The sequence below is a fragment of the Anopheles maculipalpis genome, chromosome 3RL, assembly GCF_943734695.1.
Source record: "Anopheles maculipalpis chromosome 3RL, idAnoMacuDA_375_x, whole genome shotgun sequence".
Classification (NCBI taxonomy): Eukaryota; Metazoa; Arthropoda; class Insecta; order Diptera; family Culicidae; genus Anopheles; species Anopheles maculipalpis.
The window spans coordinates 60,491,699-60,516,568 of record NC_064872.1 but is presented as its reverse complement, the minus strand read 5'-3'; the positions used below and the strand labels follow the sequence as shown (position 1 = coordinate 60,516,568).

The 24,870-nt window shown below is 40.2% G+C and overlaps 5 protein-coding genes across 16 annotated transcripts in view; 3 read left to right on the top strand and 2 right to left on the bottom strand.

Annotated features, from left to right (window-relative positions):
- LOC126562295 (calcium uniporter protein, mitochondrial) overlaps nucleotides 1-3,269 on the top strand; it is a 134,389-nt gene extending 131,120 nt beyond the window's left edge. Inside the window, exons 4-7 of the mRNA XM_050218754.1 lie at nucleotides 292-397; nucleotides 2,514-2,615; nucleotides 2,702-2,905; nucleotides 2,976-3,269. Coding sequence (XP_050074711.1) covers nucleotides 292-397; nucleotides 2,514-2,615; nucleotides 2,702-2,905; nucleotides 2,976-3,269 — 706 coding nt within the window. The remainder of the gene's footprint in view (nucleotides 1-291; nucleotides 398-2,513; nucleotides 2,616-2,701; nucleotides 2,906-2,975) is intronic.
- LOC126563183 (uncharacterized) overlaps nucleotides 1-24,870 on the bottom strand; it is a 385,303-nt gene that overhangs the window by 93,871 nt on the left and 266,562 nt on the right. The window lies entirely within an intron of this gene.
- Nucleotides 1-24,870, bottom strand: part of LOC126562946 (sugar transporter SWEET1-like) — a 207,476-nt gene that overhangs the window by 112,191 nt on the left and 70,415 nt on the right. The gene's annotated exons all lie outside the window — the stretch shown is intronic.
- LOC126563082 (peptidoglycan-recognition protein SC2-like) overlaps nucleotides 1-24,870 on the top strand; it is a 260,445-nt gene that overhangs the window by 171,015 nt on the left and 64,560 nt on the right. The window lies entirely within an intron of this gene.
- The window catches only part of LOC126561342 (serine/threonine-protein kinase mig-15), a 57,084-nt gene continuing 44,521 nt past the window's right edge, over nucleotides 12,308-24,870 (top strand). For 7 of the 11 annotated variants that reach the window (XM_050217436.1, XM_050217433.1, XM_050217435.1 and 4 more), the window contains exon 1: nucleotides 12,308-12,440. In XM_050217436.1, coding sequence (XP_050073393.1) covers nucleotides 12,372-12,440 — 69 coding nt within the window. In that variant the 5' untranslated portion in view covers nucleotides 12,308-12,371. The remainder of the gene's footprint in view (nucleotides 12,441-24,870) is intronic. The other 4 variants (XM_050217438.1, XM_050217440.1, XM_050217439.1 and 1 more) reach the window with 1 other exon arrangement.

Below are 24,870 nucleotides of genomic sequence, written 5' to 3'. Positions count from 1 at the left end.
TTTGTTGTACAAGAATTAATGTGTTTCATTTCAATTCCTGAATCGGTGGGCGATCGGAACCAATCGGAACGATGCTAGGGAAGATAATGGACGGATAAACAATTTAATCCGATTAGCTCACAAAAGTGACGAAAAGGGGACGCTTGCATGCATCAAAAAAAGTAGTTGCGTTCGGTGGGTGTCAATGTGTCAAATAAATAAATTTAAATAATATTAAATATAGATAACATTCTACTATTAACGGATGACCCTTGATTTAACATTCTCTCCGAACAATTTACTCTTTTGCAGGCTGCATCTGAACGACAGACAATACTACGTTAAGCCACCGAAACGTGAAAAAATTACCTCAGAAGAAATCACTAGACTAGGCGATGTACAGGCACTCGTGGCACAGGTAAGCAATGGCTTGGGAATTCCATTTATAAGACGGGGTTTGTTTTTTGTTTTGCTTTTATAACTGCCCCTCAGCTGACATAAATGAATGGAGCATTCATTTCATAAATGCAATCCGTTGTGGCAAAAAAGGGGAAAGATGAAAAACAATAGGTAATGGACGGTGGTTAGGAATATGAAGAGGAAAGCAAAACAAAACAAAAAAACTATCCTACTCCCATTCCCATTCTCAGTTCCTTGAACACTCTACGCTCTCCGTCGTACCAGCTTTTAGCAGTGCTTAAAAGCAGTTCGCTAGAGGAATGTGCAAATTTTCCATCTTTCCCCAGCACGATATAGCGCATTGCGAATGGATTTATTTAGCTGGAACAGTGAGTGGTAGCGACGTTCAAGTGCGAGTTACTTACTAGGGTGGAAGTTAAGCACTTTAAGTAATGGTGAGGAAATGGAAAAGGTGTTAAACAGCCAAGTGGAAGAGTTTCAAGTGTCAAACACACTTTTGGATTGTTATTGAAGTGATGTATGTTTAATAGTGGATTTTGTACAAACCGTTCATCCTGAACTCGAATAAGTAAAAGGTTCATTTAGGAAGGAAAAGCATTCAAGAATATACTCCAGATGTAGAACAAGATTTGTCCCTTCTCGCTATAGACAGTGGTTTTTAGCTGATACAATAAACCTCTCCGTTATTTAGACAGATGTTATGTCAGATAAAAATTTGTTTATGTTTGCTTGTCATCTGGACAAATATACTGCAGTACGTATCTACTAAACTACGCAGATGACTTACAAATCTTTCATCTTTGCTGTGTCCCCTCACGCTACTATTTTACAATCCAATTTTACAAAAAAACGTTAAACGAGGATAGATACACCTACGAAGATTATAGAACAGATTTGGACGCATGAACGGAAACACGGTCGGAGAAGTCCGCTACCGATATCCCCAGCTCGAACGCACCGCTGACGCCACAGAAAACACGACAAATACGTAGAAATGGATCAGAAGAACCGAATGATGTCCGTCGTTCTGTGACGGCTAGCATTGTTCAGGCATGAAGTGATGTAACGGGGACGTACAAGTTAATTGGCGAGAATAGCTTTTAGGAGTCAATGAGGCCGTCGAGGAGTCTCGCAATAAAATACCACCTTGCTTGAGTGATTCGTTCTCCCAAGGAGGGCAGACCAAGGAGCAAACATCTGGTAAAGTATTCGATTCCAGCATCGAAGCATAAAGCGCGTGAGTTTTCGCAGGATAGTCTCTAGACTCCTGAAGTTCTACTGCATATTCCAGCAGCGAACGTACCAATGCATAATGAAGTGCCTTGATGCATGTAGTGTCATAAAACTCGCGAGTCATATTGCAAACCAGTTCCAGTACCCTACCGCTGCGCGATTATTAAGCGATTTATCCTCACCATTGCCTGAATATGAGTCCAGGTGTCAGTTGTATGATATGATTACTCTGGAAAAGCGCCGATCTCCTCTCTTGCTCCCTCTATTCTAGGGCTCGCCTCGGATCCTAGTGATTAATGTCCTTGTCCTTTAGCTGATTAGCTACATTCGATTAGATTTAATATAAGCTTTTAAAAATATTGTGTGCACCAACGAGCCACATCAAAAATTCATCGAGCAAGCTAACTTTAATTTAAGCTAACAAACAAATAACTTTAAGAATTTACTATCGATTATATGACTGATATTTGCAGCCGCTTCCATAAGAGTTAGTCGACTGAAAATCCTTGTATTTTTCCCCCCCGAGCAAGATCAAATGCGGCCGTCGAAAGGTTCGATCTAATTCTGACAGCTAAGCTGTGTAAACACTAGTCTCAACCCAAAAGGGACAAGCTGTTCAGGGAAATGCCAATATCGAACGGATACCCAAGAACCTAGGGACTTCTAGGAAACGCACCCAAAACCTTTCCGCCTGTAAGGGTTCCGATTTTAATCGTTTCTGCTAATTAATCGTTTCCATAGAACAAATTAAACTCCGATCCCTTGGGAATCGCCGGCATCAGGACAGGGGATTGCCAATGCCTTTATTATTTTAAACAACAGCAGCAGCAGAATAAAAAGAAAATCTAATTCCAATGTTTGACTCCTTTCACACATACCAGCTGTACGAGGCACTGCACGTGGGCGAACATCAGGTTCAGAAGGAACGAGAACTTAACGGCAAGCTGGAGCAGCTGAACGAAAAACTGGGCCCACTGGAAGCGGTAAGAAACCGATTTGGGGAACGCGCGAACCGAGGCAGCGGTAATTTATAGCACTCCCTTGCTTCTTTTTACCTTCCTTTTTGCAGAAAAAAACTGAACTAGACCAGAAGGCGGCACGGAAAACGAATGCCCTGACCTGGGTCGGACTGGGCCTGATGTCGGTACAGTTCGGTGTGCTTGCCCGGCTAACCTGGTGGGAATACTCCTGGGACATTATGGAACCGGTGACGTACTTCGTCACGTACGGTACGGCTATGGCTGCGTACGCTTACTTCGTCCTTACGAAGCAGGTATGATTTCGAACTGTGTTGTACGATAAATTAGCATCATATGTAATCATCCTGTTTGTCTGCTTTTTAGGAATATCTGCTACCGGACGTGAAAGATCGTCAGCATTTGATCACGCTGCACAAGGCGGCTAAGAAAGCGGGCGTCAACCTGGCCGAATACAACGACATAAAGCGACAAATTGCGGAGATCGAGCACGACCTGCGACGGCTGCGCGATCCACTGTACATGCATCTGCCGGCCCCACCGCCAAAGACCAAAACGTTTAGCGCGAGCGAAATCGCGTTTGCGAAAAAGCAGCAGCAGAAGGCGTCGCTGGAAATGCAACCGTTGGTCGATGCGGCTGCGGTCAAGAGTAAACACTAAGCGAAGGACCACAGAAGTGCGTTAATGTGTGTGCGTGTTGGAGGAAGGAAGGAAAAAGGAACCATGAAGCAAAGCTAAAAGCAGAACCGAACTCGAAATAGCGTGAGCAATCGTTACACAAGAAAACATAACAAACCCCTCGGCTCGCACAAGCAACAATCAATTTTAAAAGTCGACACATCGAACACAAAAAAAAACCCTCGGGGGATGGAAGCAGTTAACGTATAGAACCCATTTAAAATGGTGCACAAGACGGCGTGGACTACAGCGACTACTGCGGGTATGGTGAATAAGCCATTCTGCCGTGGGAAAGTGTTCAGTTAGATCGATTGGAACAAAATTGACCCATTATCGTTGACGAGAGTACATTTCCTATCTAGGCAACCGTGAACCGAACACTACTTAATGCCTCACAATCAACCCCCATGGAGTACTTATCGCACACTTATCATACACACACACACACACACATCCTGCAAAGCATAAAGGGTTCGTGCGTGGTACGCCACCAGCGAAAGTTCCGATTTGTGTTTCTTCGTGCTTTTTATACTTGTTTTACATATTTGTTGTGCAAGTTTATATTATTCTCTGTGTTTTGTTTTTAAATTGTACCTTCTCAACTATTACCTCACGAATGCGCGCCCCAGCCCTAAAAGGCAATAGCAACAGCAGCACACAAGCAAACACACACATGGTTTCGTGCATCTTGGCAGCGTTTAAAGTGCATTTTCCTACCATGAAATGGAATGTTGTTAGTTAGAATGTGTGTTTGTTTTTAAATTGTTTGTTTTTGCTTACAAAAAGGTTAAAGTGTGCTGCCTCAGCTAGCGAATCTCATCCAGAGCAGAATATCATTTGTTTGTATTGCAATTAATTTGTTTAAGTACACCGGAAAACGCACACAGAGATTCGAGTTTTATTGTAAAGCAGTCAACTGTAAGCGAAAGATCTGAGCGCAAAATTTAAAACTTAAAGCAAATACGGACAGACGTTCATAGTGTGTTTATTTTTAAAAATCCGTATAAACACTTCTATGTATTTTATTTTTGTTTAGTTTCTTAATTGGGGTGTGAAATAAATTCGACGTTTAATTTTATTATTTTCTTCATATATTTTTAAAATATATTTTTTAATATAAACCTTCTTTTGTAATCGCGTAATAGGAATGATAATCGAGCTACAGTACATATTCACAGCATTATTGGTGCCTTTTTTTAAACCTAAAATTAATACACATCCGCATGCTCAATGTGTGTGTGTCTGAATCTAATGCTAATTCTACTTTAATCTTGTACTTTGTTGTATACTAATATTGATTTGTTCTCGAAAGAATTGTTAATATTGTTAAACATATATAATGCGTGCGTGCGTGCGTGTGTGCAGTTAGGCTAGTGACAACTGAGAATTGAGAACTCACTATCGCCAGGATTATACCACAATACTAAACTACTAAGCAAAGGCATTAAGAAAGTTATTACGTTACCATTTAAACAAGTCAAAAAAAAAAGAACAAAATTGTAACCATTAGAAAACGAGGACATAAAAGAGAAGGAAAAAGTAAAGTATGGTTGTGTATCGGAAATAGCGGAAAAAATACATACAGAACTACAGTTAACGTATTACTTTTGAAGTAAACTGCACAAAAATTTAAATTTTTGAAAAATAATGATAAATGTTATCGGAAACGGGGAAAAACCGGGCGAGAAAGTATGATAGGCTGATGATGATGATGATGATGATGATGCTGAAGGAAGTAACAACCAAACTCTACTATACACATACAGCCGAGCTAGGTAAATTACTATTTAAACATTTTCTAGGAACACAAAGCTAAATTGCATCACGTTTTAATACTTAACTTCTCTCTTGCCTTCCGTCTTTAGCGAACGCAAACGAGCGTGAGCAATAATTATAGCAGTAAAAACCGAAAGGACACACCCCGCCCAGTTGTTCGCAGTTAGTCTTGTTTGGTGTTACTCGTTTTTTTTTTTGGGTATGCAAATGCAAACAAAAATTCCCTCGTTGTAGCCTATTGTTGGCAGTTCAGTCTCGAAAGCTCTGCTATATCTAAAACTTAAGCACACATGAAATTAAAAATCGAGCTTTTCCACACACAAAAAAAAACTCGCTGTAATGGAGCTGCTATAACACGTGGCGCTAGCTTTTTATAGCACATTAGCTACCAGCAAGAAAAAAAGGCTTTAACTTAACATTCATCAAGCTGGTATTTAGAATACGAAAGCAGACACATTGGCAAACAAATCTCGTTCTTCTATTCCGTCTCGGATAGTGGATAGCAGTGTACTAAGTATAAAAATCCTCTATCTACTTGAAACACACAAGAAAATCTTCAAACAAAACGAATACGCAAGAGGACGAGAGTGCAAAACGAAAAAGAAAAATTGAATAGAAATTACTAAAACTACCTTCTAGAGTGAAAACAAATGTAAACCCGTGAGTAAGCTAAAAACAAGCACAATTGTAAAATCCTATAAAATCGTTAACCTGTGACCAACCACAAACTGTAGTGTGATCGGGTCTGTCTGTATGTCGGTGCAGAGAAGATCGACCTGACCACCCGACGGTTCAACCAGTTTGATAATACCTTTTTAGAGCGATTTTTGAACCTACTTAATAATCTGCCATCTTTATACACACTCTGACGACGGCACAACCTCTATTGCTTTTTCAAGGCACAGTACTTGCCGGATAGATAATTAGGATTTCTCTCGCTACCTATACTATCGCTCCTTCGCCCTCTCTATCTCTCTCTAATCGTTCGAAGGTAGCGTCATAGGAACTAGTAAAAACCCAAAAAGCTTTCTCCTCAAGGTTTTGCCCATCTTATACCGACCTAGCTTAAACAACAACGGACAAAAATCTTTCACTCGTTAGTTCTACTGTTGACTAGCTCCTAGTGGCGTCAGCCATTTTCTGCCCTTTATTATAGCGTCTGCAATCAGCGGGTACTTTTACAAGCACTTAAACTCACAAGCTCCAAGCTCCTGTTCTACACTCACACACACACACCTTGCCACATATCTTTGCCCGTACGTTCCTTCAATTGTTTGTAGTTTCCGGGGAACGTTTGCTAAACCTTCTCTTCCTCGTGTAACGCATTTTGCCTTCCCTTGTGGGCTGCCTCCCCTTTTAGCTAGCTGAACACAGAACTGATAACTGTTAATTGATAGTTAATCTTCTACTTCCATCCAATAATATCTATTTAAAGCAAATCTCCCTAAACATCCTACTGGTTTTTGGGTTTCTCTTTTTTAACCAACCATAAAGACATACAACTTTGGCATCTCTTATCTTTACAAGCGAGTATTAAACAATGATACTTACCAGTTTATTAAACCAAACCCTTTTATCAAGTGCCAACTTATAACAGCAATGAACACGAAAAACACAAACCATCAAATCAAATCCGGTAATTGCGAAGATCCTCCTTTTTGTCCCTTTCTATCTATCCTGAACTGGGGAAGAAGCTGGTGAATTAAACCTCCAACATACCCACTTTTCGCAGTTAAATAACACTTAACAAAACGGAGAATCTGTATTGTAGGACAGAAAGTAGAACAAAATGCTGTCGGAAAGGATGAACATTATAGAGGAAGGTTAATCAACAATATATGCGAAAAAGAAATACGGTAAACACATAGAAAGTGTGTTGTAATAACTGATTTAATAATAATTTACCATTACGAATAACCAGCCCGCGTTCGAAGATTGGTAAAAAGGTAAAGGCAAAAGGAAAAATTAAACAAGTTTCTAACGAGCAGCGAATTGATTTAACAAACTCCGTAAAATACTATAAGAATGAAATAAATCAGGAATAGACAAGAGATTTAAATAAAAACCTTAGCAAAAGACAGCAAACAAACAACAAACACAGAAATACAAAAGAAGACACCACAGTATGATAGAAATGCGAATGAAGAATGAAAGAAGTATTGAGTACCCATTGTGAGAGGGTGCAAAAGAAAAAAAAAACAAATCCAATTAAGCATATATCCGCAACGAGTATTATAAGCAAACTGAACCCGAACCAGCGAACGAAACGAAAAAAATGTAATGTGCAAACTCGCGTGGGAAGAGTTAGGGCAAAGCCAGAACACTAGGGAGAATGTAACAAATTTATTATAGTGATAGTACGGAGAATAATCCTTCTTTCAACCTTGTCCTGGCGGAGCAATTCCTAGTTGAACCAGAACCGTGCAAGAAGCAATCGTAATTTCAAATCTGCCCGGCGAATCTTACTGGCCCCATTCGTAAACGGTTAAAGAGTTAGTAGAGCCATTTCTACCAACAATGACTACGTTTTTCCCCCTCTCTTCTGATTCTGCTTGTCTTGATCGTTATTAAAGGAGAAAAAGTTGCTGAAGTGAGTCGTTTGTTTGTACATATAATTAGTGCCGGTAGTGTAACGGATGGTAGTGCTGGAGTATGGTTCGCCGGTACAAGAAAAGGAGCCGTTAGGAAAAAAAAGGGTAGTTCCCGTTTCAATTCCGAGGGATCACGATGATCGAAATAGAGTCGAAGATGTTGTGTAGAAATAATTTTTCATTGCCCCAAGGAAAAAGAACTCCTATCGTTCACAGTGTGCTGATCGTCGTCGAAAGCGAATGTGTTCACACTACTTACTACACACGTTTGAAGGGCCACGCTTAGAAGGCCACAACAAGGGAACACAGGGGAAGCTCCTGTAGGTGTGTTTCCTTCCCTCCTCTAGTAGGCTAGCGTACGAAAGAGTGATCTTACTACAAAGCAACAACGCGATCCAAAATGGCGTTGCAAAGCAACCATTAACCTAATGAGAAAACTAACTTATAGTATGAATAACGAAACACAAACTACACACTACTAAACTGCTGCTATATTTTTTTTTCATTTATGTTTTTCAACCCCCTCAACAAAAGTCATACTAACTAGCGCTGTACTAACAAAATCATTGATTTGCGTTGTATGTGCAAGATATTGGATGAATAATTGAATGAAAGACGTGTTATTTTTTAAATAGGTTATTCCTCAATGCTACCAGTGCAACAGTAGTTTTCGTTCATATGTGGGTTGTATTCAAATTTGCTGTTTGAGTTTGAACGTAAGTAATGTTGTGGGTGTCGATTTGTAAACGATTTCAGTTACCTACCGTCGCGCGGAAAGAAAAACGCTATCTCGAAATGAAAATAAAAACAAAATTACAAACAAATCCTTAGCAATCATTGCACTGTTTGAAATATTGTATTGTACATAATTATTGTATGGCTTATCAAAATTTTTGTTTGTAGTCATAGAATAGTTTCTTTATACTTCACTACTGATACTGGTACATCACGAAACCGTCATTTCAAATTTGGCTTTTTCAAAAATCTGCCTGCTGTCAACGCAATGTGACATATCAGAATCGCTCTCTCGTTGTTAATGCATTGAGCGAGAGAGGGAAAATTGCAGAGCGAGTAATGTTGTTGTCAAAAACATATGGTAGAGATGGGCTACCTAGCAAAGCGTTGGAATTCATATTTATTAAATTACTTTATATAAACAAGAAAAAGAGATTGTATATGGTGTTCGTGACCCGTACTTGTAAAGCTCGGGTACTAGTGAATCGAATTTAGATGGTAATCGGTCCCAAAGTTCTCAGCACCATTAAACAGCACCTAAGCAGCACCAGGCACTACATCATTCTAGCGCCGAAGGAAGTATCGATGTATGTCTATCGAACTGTCATTATCAAATCACATTATAAATAAATTTTTACTCTTCCAATCTATTTTAAATCATAATAAAAATTCATTCCACCCGTCACACGGAAACATCAACATGGCTACCCGTGCTAAACTTTTGGCACGACCATCGCTTTGCCGCTCACTTTGACTGTTGGTTCCCTACCGCAGGGTGTGAGCCGACCCGATCATGTTCGTTCACTTCAGTCGTGAGCAAGCAGTCAGTGAGCAGTGGTGCTTGTGGTGCGTAAGTGGCGAATACGAAGAAAAAATGTCAATTTCTCATGGCGGTGTAATAATCGTGCACAAGTGTTGAGCCAAAGTTCACACAAATTATAGCCTCTCTTGGCGTTTTACGTACGTAATGTTGCGGAATTCGTGCAAATCGAGGAAGAAATCAAACGTGCGTGTTTCACAGTGCGTGCGAGTGTGCGTTTACACCCTTCTTTTCGGCATTTGTGTGGTTGTTCTGTGTGCGTGTGTGTGGCTATGTCTACTTTCTGTGGGAAGATCGGTTATTTTTCTTCGTTTCTTTCTGTTTTCTGAATCCACTCCCAACGCAGCACGACGGGTGCGAATAATCGACGTAGACAAAAAGCGGTGCAAAAAGGATTCGGATGTGTCCACCCCAACCTACCATCGGCGATTGCGTATGGGCGTGTGTGCGTGCGTGCATGTTTCAGTGTAAATTTGGCGTTTTTCTCTAATCAGCAAAGAAGCAACGAAACGATTTGGGTCGTGTGTTTTGTGTGCGGTTATTAAAACTTCTTGTTCAAACGCTCCGTAGGCAATCAGGTTTGCCGTCGTTTTAGCTTTATTTTCATCAAAGTTGGGTGAAAAACATGTCCACCATCAAGCCTCTTCCCTTCTGCTTCCCATCAATCCATCCAGCGGGTGTGCGTGTGTGTTTGTGTGCTCTGTGCTCGATGTAAACGGTGTTGAAAATGTAGTTTGAATTACTTTTATTCGTTGCCGAGATTTTTTAATGGTGAAAAGTGATATAAAATGAAAGATTTTTCATCAAATATCTTGATTCAGTTTGCAGCAAAAAAAGTGACGAGACAGAAGCTCGCCATCGCCCCGTAGTATGTTTCTCTGTGTGTAGTGGTGTGATCGATGGGGTGTTTGCCGTTCTTCGCAAGAAGCAAGAATTTCGTTCGTCAGAGCGAGTAGGCATGAGTCAACGTTGAGCTTAGAATAAAGAACCGATGAGAACGGTTGCTTTGCATGAGTGTGTAAAAGAGAGAGCATGAGAGAGAGAAAAAGCTGGATTTTTCTTTTCAATCAAAGTTAACCTGCTCATTTGAGTTGCGCTATTGGGCAGTCTCTGTCATACACGCACACACACCCACATGCAAGCACGAACACATTTAAATGCAAGCCGTAATGCGTTTTTGATGTTTTCGCATACAGATTTGTTTCGTGCCTTTTTTGTTCTTCTTTGGTGCGTGCTTGTGCGTATACGCTTGCGGGTTGAAATTGTGTGCGTAACGCATGGTCCAATTGTGTGTTGGGTTGCTTGGCAAGTGGAAAAATAATCTTTGCCACCCTTAATTCTTTCCACCTCGTTACACGCACACACATTGACATGACTGGCTGATGCTGCATACGGAGCTGGGTAAAGATTTCTTTCTTAAAAGAAAAATATGAATGTTATTTTTTCCGCCTTATCGGTCATTCACTGCGTATGTTTACCGGGAAGAACCGTGCTGCTGCATGTATTGTGCTAAATCTCGCATTCTATGTGCGTATGCTTATGTAGGTGCGCTTTTTTTGCTGCTGCATCTCGCTGTATTTCATCATCGCAAATAAAATCATGTCTCATCTCGTGTGAGATCCTTCTCTCTCTCTCTCTCTCTCTCTCGTTGCATTTTCGCTCTCTCTCAGGTGCGTCAATTTTTCTCTCTCTCGCTCTCTCTCTCTTCTCCGCACGAATGTTTTCATCAGTTCCGCGACATAGCTAAAACGTTCTTTCATTATCGATTGAACTTCAGCCAAGTGTGTTCACCGGCAACTTTTTTTTTGGCGACTTTTTGAGGGTAGTTCCGGTTGTAATGACGGCGGTGGACAGTTTTCCAAATCTGGTGTTTCTCCTCTCCTTTTTTTTTGTTCGATTTTTCTATTGTTTGCTTTGGTAAGCGTGTGTCTGTGACTGTGTGTGGCCTGGGTGATTCGTGGTAGAATTTAAAGATTCTATGCTTGCTGTCATGCTCACGCTCTAGCATGGGCAAGCTATTGTGCCTTTTTCTAGTATAAAAACAGTGCAATGGAGAGAGAGAGAGTAAAGCTTCGAATAGATTGTGCTTCAAATTTTTGCGTAACTTAAAAATATAAATTACTTAAATCCCCAAATACTCGAAACGGATGAACGCCAAAACGAAAACCATCACCAAGTGCCTTCGTTTTCAACGTACCCTGACAGTGCTCCGGTATACGTGTGTGTGTCAAATCATCCCTCAGCACATTATGTGGATATGTTTGTGTTTTGTATATGCCAAAAGTTTCCCCCCCGCAAATTCTGATCACCCATTTGAAGATGCATTTCTCGTTGCTTCCGGCATTTTACTTCCGCAACAATCGTCGTCACACACACACAAACACACCTCTGTCAAACGAGTGTAAGGGTGTGTTTCCAGGATACTAAAGAGAAGGCACGTACATGTGCGCTAGTGTGTGAGAGAAAATGTACTAAAGAAAATGCTTTCCGAAGCAGAGATGTCCGTTCGTTCGTGTTTGTTGCTCTGGTAAACGTGTGTATGTGTGTTGGTGGGTGGGTGTTTTTGGTTGGGGGTTGGGTGAAGTTTTGTAGCCGGTTGATTGCGTGTGCGTGTTGAAGTGTTGAAAAGTAGTACACCAGTGTCCGGGAAAGGGTGTACTTTTCAATGTGTGTGAAGTTTGTGAATTTTACAATTACAAAAAAAAAATGCTATTTGTACACAAACACAGGAGTGCGTGATCGAATATAGGCATGAAAATCAATAGAAATCAAAATTATGATTGTTGTTTATAAAATGTGCTATTTCTTATGTTTAATTTCTTTTGAAACAGCAGAGTAATAAAGAATAATAGTAAAAAGTGCGTTATTATAAACAAAATCCCACAGTAAGAGGGAAAACTAAAGTGTGTGTTTGTATGTATTTTTGTTGTTATTGCTGCTGACACGGTACGTCATCCTGACAACAGAGCATCATCCACCGTCGAAGTAGGCAGCATTTTGACAGACGCACGGCAACATCAAACTCTCCCCTTCTTCGTCAAGAAGGGAGGAGAGAGTGTGAGTGAAACGGGGGTGTGGTGCGCCCGTGCTAGAACGTGTGAGTGAAAGCGAGAGGGAGAGAGACCGCAGCCTTACGGGGTGGTGGGGGTGGTAGACGTCAAAATGGCGCACCAAATGCTTGCTCCGTCCGTGAACTGTTCACTGGATGATATCGATCTGAACGCACTAAAGGTAAGTAAAAGAGGGAAAGGGGAGGAAGGGTGGGAGGAGAATATGCATGTTTGGTGCAACCCGGGGTGGTGATGCATCATCACTTCCACGAGAGGCGATTCAATCCGGCGTTGTTGTTGGATCAGCACATTAAAATCACATCAAAATGCATCATCTCGCTATGAGTGCGCCCGTATGTGTGTGTGTGTACACATATTCTTTGCTATTTGGGGAGTTAGCATGCTCACCCAATGCTCCTCATTTTTTAAGGTGTGGTTGTTCCCTTCTGTCAAAATGCCAGAAAGAATGGGTGTGTGCTGATGTTAGTTCTTCTACCCTCTTCAGCTTATGCTAGACTTTAGGGCAACTCCAATACTGCTTGCAAGAAAGTAACATCTACTCCTATCTAATATCGTACGCTTTAGTACATTTTTTTAACAGAAATCTGTCGCGTGATTAGCTACAAAATTACCAACAGTTGCCCAGAAACAATGCGTTGAAAAATGTAGTTTTATTTCAGACACGTTTCCATCAATCAACACGACTTCTGACAAGGTCTATCAAAATACGACCGAAGCTGGTTCCGGTATGGTCTCACCGGGGTTGCCCTTTTTTTTTTTTGGGGCTCTCAGGAACACCTCTAAAAGCATAACCCGGTCTTGTTATCCGTATTTTCGATATGCATGTTTGCCAGTCGATCTGAATCGAAAACCATGTGTCCAATCGGCACGGGATCCAGCTGTGCGGGGAGAACCGGAACCGGAAAACAACGTCCACTGTGTGTTATTTAATGACCTTGAACTCTGCCGGTGTTTGTTGATCGGTTGCGTTCCGTCCTGTTGAGCACTGTTCGTACTTTTCCCGTTGAAAAGGTGCTGTGAAACTGGAAAGACCTCCTGGTGTTGTAATTTGTGCCAAGACGGTGGCGTCATTGGGGTTGCTGAGGAGGATTACATTTTTTTTATTCACGGTTTACGTTGTGGAGATGTAACTGATTAAAGTAGAAGAGACAAATTCTTCCACTTAAACCTTCGCCTAAACAGATTTTTATTATTAATGTTTCGATATAATGTTTTCTTCAGCTTGAGTTTAAAGTCTTCACGTGTTCATTCTTTTCAGGTGAAACGTTCTTGAGTAATATGCTTGTTTGATTCTTGAATTAAGAGTTTGTTAGGTCATATTGAACTTTTCACATTTTGCCTATAAATGAATGAAAATGATCATGGTGTTTGATGATCTTAAGTTCAGATGGATAATGACTATTTGAACTTTTAGGCTGTGTCTGAAATAGCCAGGCCCTGTTTAAACTCCTATCTTTACGCCTATTAGATTTGCTAGACTAATAAACCCTCTTCTGTTTGGTACTGTAACAGGTCCCCTAAAAAAAGAGAGGTCTTAGCTTTGAAAGTCATTTTTGCGTCTTGGACGGGAGCTTCATGTAAGGATAAATACGAATTAAGAGAAGCGAAAAAGGTCATGCCAAAACCTCCTTAATTCGTAACATATGCTTTAAACTATATAGACCAACTTAGGGAGAAAATGAAGGTAAAGCTAGTTTTGATAACTGATGTATTCAACGATTTATCTCGCATTCTACATTCAAGAATTTCCAGGTATAATACCTATAATTTCTGATCGGCTACAACATAAGCCATTTCTGTCGCAAAAATAAACGTTTACAGGTTTTGAGTGCTCCTTGATTCTGACTTATCAGTTTCTACTGCATCTTGGTTCCCTATAAAACATTGGGCCCGGTGGTGGTGGTGTACGTGATAGCGGCACCGGTCTGTAAACGGCAAGACCGGGGTTTAAATCCCATCTGGGCCGTTCCCGTGTAGTGAGGGATTGACTTTCCAACTACTACGTGGTATTATTTTATTTTATTTATTAATTTTAAGTATAACGGCTTGTGCCGTGTTGTCAACACCTGTATACATATAAGTTAACACCTGTTGTGTGATGACTATGTATATAAACAAAACTATTATTAGGGATTTCCTCTCTGATTTTTTTGCCTTATCCCGGTCATGCTTGGTTGTGAGTGAGTGTTGAGTGGGTGGTGGATGTCCTGGTCTATTTTGCTTATTGTTGGTAGATGTATTTGTTGATCCGAGAGTTTCAACATCCGAAGACAACACAACATATAACAGGAAGGGATTGTCAGATTGAAAAGATGTTGAGGATTCGGAATCATAGGACAAGACCTTTGTCACTGGCGAATCGGAAGATGAGCTTCATATACGTAAGGTGCCTGGTAGCCAACACTTCTCTTATTTCTGTACCGATATACACGACAGAGTTATACGCTTTAGATGAGCATTCAACGCAAAATGATTCGACATCAGTCGAGACATCATTCGTATGAACGCCCGGTCTACAGAAAGCCCATCGAACCAAGGCCGCAAGGACACAGGAAAAGTTGCTGTGGAAAACGAAGGAACTCCTGGGCGGAGGTCAGTCGTAAAAAGCGCCTTCTTTGACGCCTGTTTTGGCCAGTGAGTCTGCCTTCTCATTGCCGGAAATTTCACAATGAGAAGGGAACGCAAATTAGCGAGATCCTAAACGCCTTATTGAACATTGAGCCAAGCAGTTCAATGATTTTGATGGTGAGGAAATTCTGACTTTTAACAGCATTCGGAGATCTCAGTGCTTCAATAGCACTAAAGCTATCAGTGAAGATGAAGTACTGGTCCGAAGGTCTCGTTGCTATCATCAATGGTGCGTAAAATGCTACGTGGTATTAATAAGTCAAACAATTCGGCTAGGCCGTTCCAAAAACAAAGTCATTTTCCTGTTTCTGTTAGAGTGTCGATTCTGTGTTAAGATCACTATCTCATCTCACAGGTCGTCAGGATGTGTCCAACTATTTTAAACTACTAATGTCAGGAATAAAATTCATAATCATCAATGGCAGTTTAGCCAAGCAGCCTCAAATAACTTGATAGTTATAGAATATCATTTGAGTGTTATGGGTTTCGTACACATACTCAAGTTATTATAATTTTAATACTCTTTGTAAGTCCTGTTTTCTTACATAAATTCTATTCTGCGTCTTAGAAATCATTCTAGAATGTTTCGAATTGTGGCACACCGTACAAAGTTACGATTGTTAAATATCTGGCCATATTCGGATTATCTTTCCCTGCTTCGTTTCTTGGTGCAATCATCAGGCGAACGCTTCTCAAATAAAACAAACAAAAAACTAAACTTTCGGAATCTTTTCCATTCCATAAGTCCTGCTTTAGTACAGAACATTTGGTTGGTTCGAGTTATTTTTATTTATTTTTTTTCAAATAACTCTCCAGACATGAGAATAGTAACAGCAGCATGATGCTCCTCTGTATGCACATGCAAACACATGCACTAGGGGTCCTTCTTCCCAACCAATCCTTTGTATTTTCGCTCGCTGTTGCAAAATATGCGTTCAAACGGCGGATTTACACATCCATCACGTTCAGAGCCAATGCTAAGAAGGAAACAAACGCACCCAAGAATTGAAAATAAGCAAAAAGGATAACATAAAACGTCGGGTTTTGTATTTATGGTAGGCCTGGGCACCGGAAGCAAAGACCCGCGAGGCAGGAAAAACATACAAATCGGTCTTCGTATCGTTGGGCGCTAGTGGATGGTATTAATGAAAGCAAATGGAGCATTTAGAAGCCGAAAGCCAACGACAATCGTCGTGCGTGCGATTGTGTGCGGTGCTAAAGACAGGCTGGCTAGCATCATAAAGCGCACCGAGTCGGGCAAATAAAACTTCGAAACATGTGCAGCATCAACAGCTGGTCTTGGCCGGGAGATGACACGAGAGTCCCCCCCCCCCCCCCCCCTGCCCGGCACGAGCAAGCCGAAAGATGAATTTATGTTTTCCGATGTGTTGTTATTTCTTCTTCACTTCGGTTTTCGGTCCTTTACTCGACTCGCTTTTCGTGTTTTATTTATGCTACGACAAATAATTCATCCCAACTGTGTGCGCGTCTTCATGTGGTTTTGCTTTGTGGCCTGATGGTGGGACTAAAGGAGGATCAGCATTTTATCGCTGTGTTTGCCGCTGTAAGACGATCAAAATTGGGTTCAACGCGCGTTGGCAGTGTGGCTTGAATAAAAGAGTATTTCCAAAAAAAAAAGCTGACTTAAATGCTGATAAAGCTTTTTAAATTTAAATGTATCTCTTTTAAACGCTTTTTGATGCGGTTTTATTTACCAGCTACTTCGAGTCACATTGTATCCCTTCTTTGGCGATAAGAAGCGCTAAATAACACCCGCCACTACATGCTTGTGTTGCACCTTCACAGCTTTGGTCGATTTATTTATCGCACCACACTCCAGAAACGTTCACTCGTGTCCACATACTGTAGCAGCGTAGAAGAAATAAGGTAGAAAGCGGAAAATTTCTCACCGGAAATGAGATCATGCGCTCGCGCACGCGCCATCATTAAGTGGCGGGCTCTTTGGATCGGAGGGGTGAGTGAGGCGGTGGAAGAGAGCGAGGGGGGAAGCCTTTCAGAAACGGAACTTTAGCCAAAAGTGTGCCCCATGTTGGAACAGAACTCAAACACACAAACAGCAACACTTTTGCACCGTTTTCTCGATTGGTGAATCGGATTTTCCGCCACAACCATCATGAAATGCCTTTTTCCCTCCCTATATAAAAGGGTTTGGAGGGTCCGATTTTGCACTTCTTGTGAGAAGCACTATCTAATTATTATGAAACTATTCGAGAGAAAAAAAAACGGCTTCATTTGTCGTGGCCGTAACTCGATGGAAGGTTTCTTCGAGGTTTCGTTCCCTTTGACCTACGTTTTTTTATCCATGTGTTGGTTTGTGTGTGTGTGTTTGTGTTAGTTGATTGCACACAGAAAAGTGAGGTCTTTTTCCCAAGAGTTCAAACAACCCCACTAGCGACCTGTGCCGGTGAAAAAATGATGGAAAACTTGGCGACTCTTGCTGGTGCCTATTGCTGGTGGAAAAATGAGATAAGATAGCGTGTTTTTTTTCTGAATGTTGAAAGACCCCGGGATTCTTCTTCTTCTGCTGAGCCAACTTTCCCACACCGGTGTTCGGTCGGGAGATTCCGAAACCGAATGGATGGACAATTTCCTTTCCCAGGCTTGCCGGTTGTTCCCAGTGAATTCGATTAATAGTGCAAAGGCGGTGGAAGGTAAAGGGTAAAACCACAACAACAAACTTTTAGTTGTGGCGCGAGGTTTAACGAGAGAAAGAAAAAAAAACGCCGAGGAAAACCGTTGACTTTTGTTTTTCATCGTTAAAATAGTCGGCAGTTGGGATTTTTTCGCTCTCTCGCTTCAGTTTCCTTCGGTGTAAAATAGACTTCTCTTTAACGAATGCGAAACTGTTTGATAAAAAGTGCCTTTTTTTTTCGTGGGTTTTATCCACAAAACTAGAGCTTCTTTCGCATCCGTGTGTAATACGTGAAAGACACAATTGGTTTGATTTATCGTAAAAAGAGTAGCAACTAAAGCGTAACTGTTGAACGAAAGAACAATTTGAAGACGAGATTGTGTAACAAAGGGGGAAGGAAGTAAGGGGTAACAATTTTTTAATGTTTGGAAATTTATTTTCCCTTTTTCCTCCCTTTTCCAGCTGCTCAGCTCATACACAATAGATAGCGGCCTTTTTTTACCATGAAGAAAGCGTCGAAAACACCGGATTAATTAGTTGGTTGAGTCGGGCTGACAATGAAGATGGGATCATATTTATCATTCAAATTGGCTTACACAGCCACGGTTTGTTTTGCCGTTTGTTTTTTTTTTTTTGGCTTCACAAACAAAGTATTAGCTACTTGCTTGAAAGTATCGAAAACCTAGGAAAAGAAAGCCCGAATAAATCGTGTTGACATATTTAGAAATCTTTTCAGACGAATGATTTATCATCCAGCTTTTACTTTGCTAGCGAAAACAACCACCAAAGTGGGGTTTTGTTTTTCGACATCTTCTTTTCCACTTGCCGTTGCTAACAACAACACCCCATGCTGATTTTTCCTACCAAGAGACATTCGGTGACATTTTGTGACTCATGCCTACCCCACTAATTGGTTTGTTCAGACAGCTTCTTTAAAATGATGGTCGAAGAAGACGCCCCTACAATCGAATCGAATTATTATGAACGAATGGGCTGTGAATTCTGGACAACGAGAGCAGCATTAACGACAAGAGCAGTTGAGTCTCGATACATTGAACCACAAACCACTAGAGAATAGCTTACGTATTGGTTCTATTTGTTTTTTTTTTTTGTGGTTTTTGGTGCCGGACGATTTTCAAACTGAGATGTATAGTTTTCGTTATTTAGTTTCCCACTTAAACGCACATCGAAAGATCCCCCGCGGTCTAGCTGTGTGTCTTTCTGATCGCGGTGGTCAGATCGCCATCGTGGAACTAATTTTAAACCATGACGTAGACGCATGGGACGCGACACGAACATTGAACACAAGGGTTTTCGGTTTGGTTTGTTGTGCTGTTGGTGGTCTCTGTTTAAGGTTTGGTTGTGTACGCGAATTCTTGCGTACTCATGAGCAGAGGAGTAGAGATAGAATTAGAGTTCTAATGAAGGGAGAAACATTCGGGGGGAAAACTAGCGATTGAATACTGTTTACTGTCTAATGTCTATTCGTTTCTTGTTATCATATGTTATTTAATCTTTTTTTTTTTTTTTTTTTTACCCTTTATTTGATGATTGCGTCTGAAATTTTATTTTCATCTTCATGTTTATTCGATTTTTATCTCTTTTATTTACGTTTTACTTTTTACTGTGGATTTTACTTCTTTATATATTATGTTTGCAATTAAGGATTCACCTAGAAAATCATAATATCATCCCAGACACTGAAATCGGTTTCCAACTCGAGAAGTCAACTACTTATCTGATACATAGGCTGAAAAAAGAGATTTTTGAAAACAGAGTTCGAAAAAAATCTACGGTCTTAGTTTTGTTAGGCAATGAAAAAGCATTATTCAAATTATTAAAGCATATTTTCTAATATAAATCATTAAATTCATCAAATCCATCCTTGGTAAAGGAGAAAATAGGGTTCACATAGAACTCACCACTTCAGACCCATGTGAACCTTTATCTGGCGTTCCCAAGAGTAGTATTCTGTCATCATTTCTCTTTAATATTTATCTTGCTGACATCCCAACATCTCCCAAATGCTCAAATTACTTTTATGCCGATGATTTCGCTATTACAGCAACTGCTAAAAATCTGAAATTCATTCTTAGTTCAATTAAAAAGCACTAAAATAGTACGAAAAAATTCTGTATGTACTGAAAACTCAAATCAAATTGCGACCAATCAGAAACAATATACTTTACGAGAAACTCCAGTTTGCGTAAATTACCTCAAAGTGAACTGAGCTTCGTGGAACAACCATTCATTCAAAACTCACATAGATGTGCTTCTTGTCACCTTAAAAAAAAAACTACAGGTCAAGCAAAACAAAATACTGAAAACGAATTTTAAATATACCTCCGTGGTTCAAAACAAACCAATTACTCGGTACTATACTTAAATACTTAAAGTTATGAAAATAGATGAATTTCTCAACAAAACTTATCTCAATTATCACAGAAGATGCAGTCAAAGCTGTAGCAGTATTGTTCTAAAGCTAGTGCAACAATGATGATTCAATCCACAACTGTCTTTAGGTCAGTTTAATAATGTTCATTTTTTTCTTCTTGTCTAAACATCTTAATTAGTATTAACTTAAGGTTTAACTCAGCATTAATTTAGGTAATTTAACTTACATTTTAAGTGTTTTTTTTATTTTTCCCAATTATTTATTTAAAATTGATTATGACGGTCCAATGCCGTATTGTCATTTTTCCCAATTATCACAACAACAAAAAATTATTCAATGCGATGTGCACGAAATGCGAACTCATTCTACAAAGAAAATTATGCATTGATTAGGACGTAAAACATTTTGTTTCCAATAAAATTACTACTACTATAGTATGTTTGCTTTGCAGGGTTTATTAGTCCATAGCACAAGCGTATGCTTAAACCATACAGGATACAAGATGCACAACCTCTTCCGACTTGAACACACATTATATCAGTTCATTAGCTACGCTGTTTCAATCAATAAGACAATCGGCAATTGGTTTAGAAAGCGGTCAGATCGGCTTGAATTCGGAACGGTTCGGGTGTAGCGTTTAGAATTTGCGATTCGTTTCTCAAGACGCGGTTGGATTGTTGATCACCCAGTATAAAAAAAATCCAATCCAAGAACTCACCTTTGTATGATAAATGTATGCGTCATGGTATAGAAAAAGGGCCGAATCTGACGCTAAAATAATCTGAAATTGTGTTATCAATTGAAACAACGTAGCTAAAACTGATGTAATGTTTGCTCAAATCGGATGAGGGTTGTGCATATCAAATTGTACATTGTTCCGGCTATTCCAATGTTTGTTTTATGGGATGGTAAACCCTTTTTCTTGGTTTACTATATTTTTATTATTTTTATGTTAATCGACCAGCAAATTGTAAGAAAAGTGTACATTGTTTGTTTTCTTGCAAACACACCTTTAACTTACATTTTTAACACTTTACATATGTAAAAGATTGGGCCCTTTTTCTTCAGCTTTTATGGCGTTTCAACTTCATTTTCAAGCCTTGGTCTCACATTTTTGATTTCTTTCACTTGATTGGATCCTCTAGTCTAGTACTGGAGACCCGTAAAGACGGTCGGCACCATGCCCGGTCGTGTGAAGAAGAACGTCGACGTTACCGATTCGTTTTTAAAATTTTTGGTTGTACCGATTGCTGTTCTAGTCCAAAAAAATTATTCAGAGTTGTTTACTCCCAAGACAATGAGCAACAGTAAAAAGCCTGGTTACAAGCAATTTGGAAACCAAAGTTACAAGTCATTTGACATCGATTGTGTTCAGAAATCTTGTCGAGGACTGTTCGCTCAATTGTTTATTAAATCATAGTTTTTATATTTACTGCTATCTTTAGGTAAATACAGGGTTTCTGAGTAGAACTAGACAAGAGTGGGACATTTTTAGGCAACGCTCAAGATCAAGATGTCCTGGAAAAACGCTAGGTTGAAGTGGACGATGGTCAAGCAGAACTGGACAATCATATTTGAAATGATTGATGAATCGGTTGCAAGCGTTTCGGAAGTAACGCTTGGCAAATATTTGAAAACTAACCGGTGAAATATACTTTTTTTTTGTAATTTACATGTCTTCAATAATTACATTAATATAGTTTGTACTTTGAAAATGTTTGAAAGCGTTAAAGCAAGTATGTATGAATTTTTGTACGTCTGATTTAATATTTTTGATATTATAAAGTTTGATTCTGTAAGAACTCGATTCACTGATTATAAACAGAAACGTCTTCTATCATCTTCTGTCAAAAGATAAAATTATGAATAAATATTGCAAATATATTATATTTATTTAATTTTAAAATTTCTGTTCGAAGCGGCGCGAACCGGGGTAATTTTTCGGAAGTTGCGAATACTTTTTTATCAGAAAACAGGCGATACTTTTTTGAGCGGTGCTAAAAACCGTACCGTTTTGTGCTTTTTTCCTTTCGTATCAAGCGCACGTAACGATCTTTTTATTCTCTCATTGCGTAAAGTGCGTAGGATCTAATTCCCCTAGAGCGTATTTGACGTTTTGTCGGACACATCAACAATAGCGTCGTTATTGTTGACAATTTCCCAAGCGTTTCCGAAACGCTTACATCCGCTTCACTCACTTCAAACTAGCGTTTGTCCAGTTCATCTTGAGCGTTGTCTAAAAATGCCTCGCTCTGGTCTAGTTCTACTCAGAAACCCTGTATGTTTCCAAAGATTATGAAACTTTTGTTAAAATAAGCTGATGCGATAAATTCAAACGTATATGAACTACTAATTGCCATTGGTTTCCTTATAATTTGGCTTTTCCGTCGAAAGCTCTACAATACACACTAGAAATCCATCATAAACCTCCATAAAATCCCCATACGCCCAAACGTTCAATTATGTCACAGCAAAATAAAATACTTCAATTTGGTAACTTTGGATCCTTGATGCCAAACCATTGTTTCTTTGCACCACCACCATCATCACGACGACCCACACCTTTGCGTGCGTAATGTTTTGTGTTTCTTTTTTCGCAATATATATTTTTTATTTATATTGATCCACTTACGGATTACGTCTCTGGTGCTGTTTTGAAGGAAATTTACGATCCAGAGACGACGTTATACAGTTCGTGGATGGTGTAGCTTCGACGAAAAGCAAATCCTGTCCGGTAACGGGGTAGCAGTAAAGCAGCGAATAAATAAATAAGGCTACAATTTCATAACAATGCCACTGACGACGGGTGGTGGGTACTTTGGGGGATGGGTGATTTAGGTGCTTAGGTGTGGCTTAACATTTTCTATTGGTTTACGTGTTGAATAGTTGGCTTTTACTTTTTTTTGTAGCTCTCTTAACCCATTTTCTTATTTATTCAACCCCCTTTTTGCTGCCACACTTTTTCTAAATTGATGTAAATGATGTGATCTTCGATTCGATCTAGTTGAAAGCAACGAAACGAAATTTGCGTAGCTTCTGATTTCGGACTTTCATCAAAACAATCTGGAAAAAGGGAAACACTCGATAAAACTGTTTGCAATTTATAGCAAGACACGGTCGCAATTTTTTTTCACATAAAAGAAACAATGCGTTTGTGCCACCGCCTAACGATGGCTCTTATCAGAACCCTGTAAATACTGAACCCAACCATCTTTAGACAACAAGTAAACAAGAATGTTGATCCGCGCGCTGTTGTACGATGAATCAACGGCGGATGCACACGCTTCGATATAGAGTAACAGCGCATCAACACACACACACACACACACACACACACACACACACACACACACACACACACACACACACACACACACACACACACACACACACACACAAACACCCGCCCGATCGGCGGGTTGTTGCGCCATTTATCATCCAAGGTCGAGTTGTGTGAGCGTTCGATTCTGTTGGGCAGAGATTTTGTGTTGTTCTTTGCCATTTGTGTTCGATTGTGTGCATGGTTAGAGGTCGTAGCGCGCGACCACCTCGCGCCACCACAACACACGGTCACGTTCGTCCGTTTTTGGGACGCACTGCGCGAAAGGGTGATTGCCTTGTGCATTTTTTTTCGCGCGTCCTCGCTTGGACGCGCGTTCTGTGCATCGGCACGGACCATACGCACTTCGCATACGGGCAGTTTGATTTTAATGTCGTTTTTCCAGGGAGAATCAATTGCTCCGCGCTGCTCGGGAATGGGTTTGTAGTGTAATAGATGTAATGAATTCGCGAGACACGAGACACATCACCTTTCTTTTAATTTTTTGCTCCTGCCAGTCAGCTGCAGTTGCGAATGAATGAATCACGTACTCGGCTGTTTGAAATTCCTGCAACCTGTTGGTGTAGCAGAGCAGCAGTGTGTTTAGTTTATGAAACGTTGAATAATGGACGAACGTTTTAAAAAAGGAAGAAAATATTTGCCTTAGTTATGGGGGCTAAAGGGCAAACAATTGGTTTAATCGAGCTTTATGTATTGTTTTCCTTTTTTTTTGCATCTATCATGTTGTTGCTTTGAATGTGTACTTTGTGACCTAATTTGGAATGAAACAAAAGGAACATTGGTCGTGTTAGTTTATGACAATAATGACCGTTTTAGTTTTAACAGTTAGTAATCTTTCATACAACTACCCTAAAGAAGCTCTTGTTGGCTTGCTGCCCTTCAAAAAATCCAGCAGAGATCGCAAAGGCTGTGTGGATCGTCATTTTGGCACGGTTTAATGCATCAAAAAGTCTCTACGAGATGGTCTCTAAGGAACGAATGCCCTAGAATTAAAAATTCAAGGATCGTACGTTAAGTGACGATTCTGTCTTCAGTGTTTTCGCTGTATAAAAACGTTTTTGATGAATAAGTATAGAGTGAAGGATAAAGTTTTTAGTCCAAACATCTGCAGCTTATAAGCATAAGGGTGCAGTACAGATTGACACTATCGAACATGTTGTCGGAATCGTTCGAATCTCACCGGGGTCTGAGGCAAGGAGACGAACTCCTCTGTTTGTTGTTTAACATCGCTCTCGCTTCGACATCCGGGGTACGATTTACACCCGATCTGTCAAATTCCTTGGCTTCGCGGATGACATCGACATCATCGGACGGACAACTGTGGCGGTGTGCAATGCCTACATCCGTCTGAAACGCAGGGCCAATAGAGTTGGATTGACGATCAATGCGACGAAGACAAAATACCTGCTTGCCGGAGGCTCTGACCGTGATAGAGCCCGACTCGGAAGCAGAGTATCAGTTGACGGCGACGATCTCGAGGTGGTAGAGGAGTTCTGCTACCTTGGTACGATCGTAACTTCGGACAACAACGTAAGCAGCGAAATCCGAAGGCGCATTATTGTTCAGGGGAATCG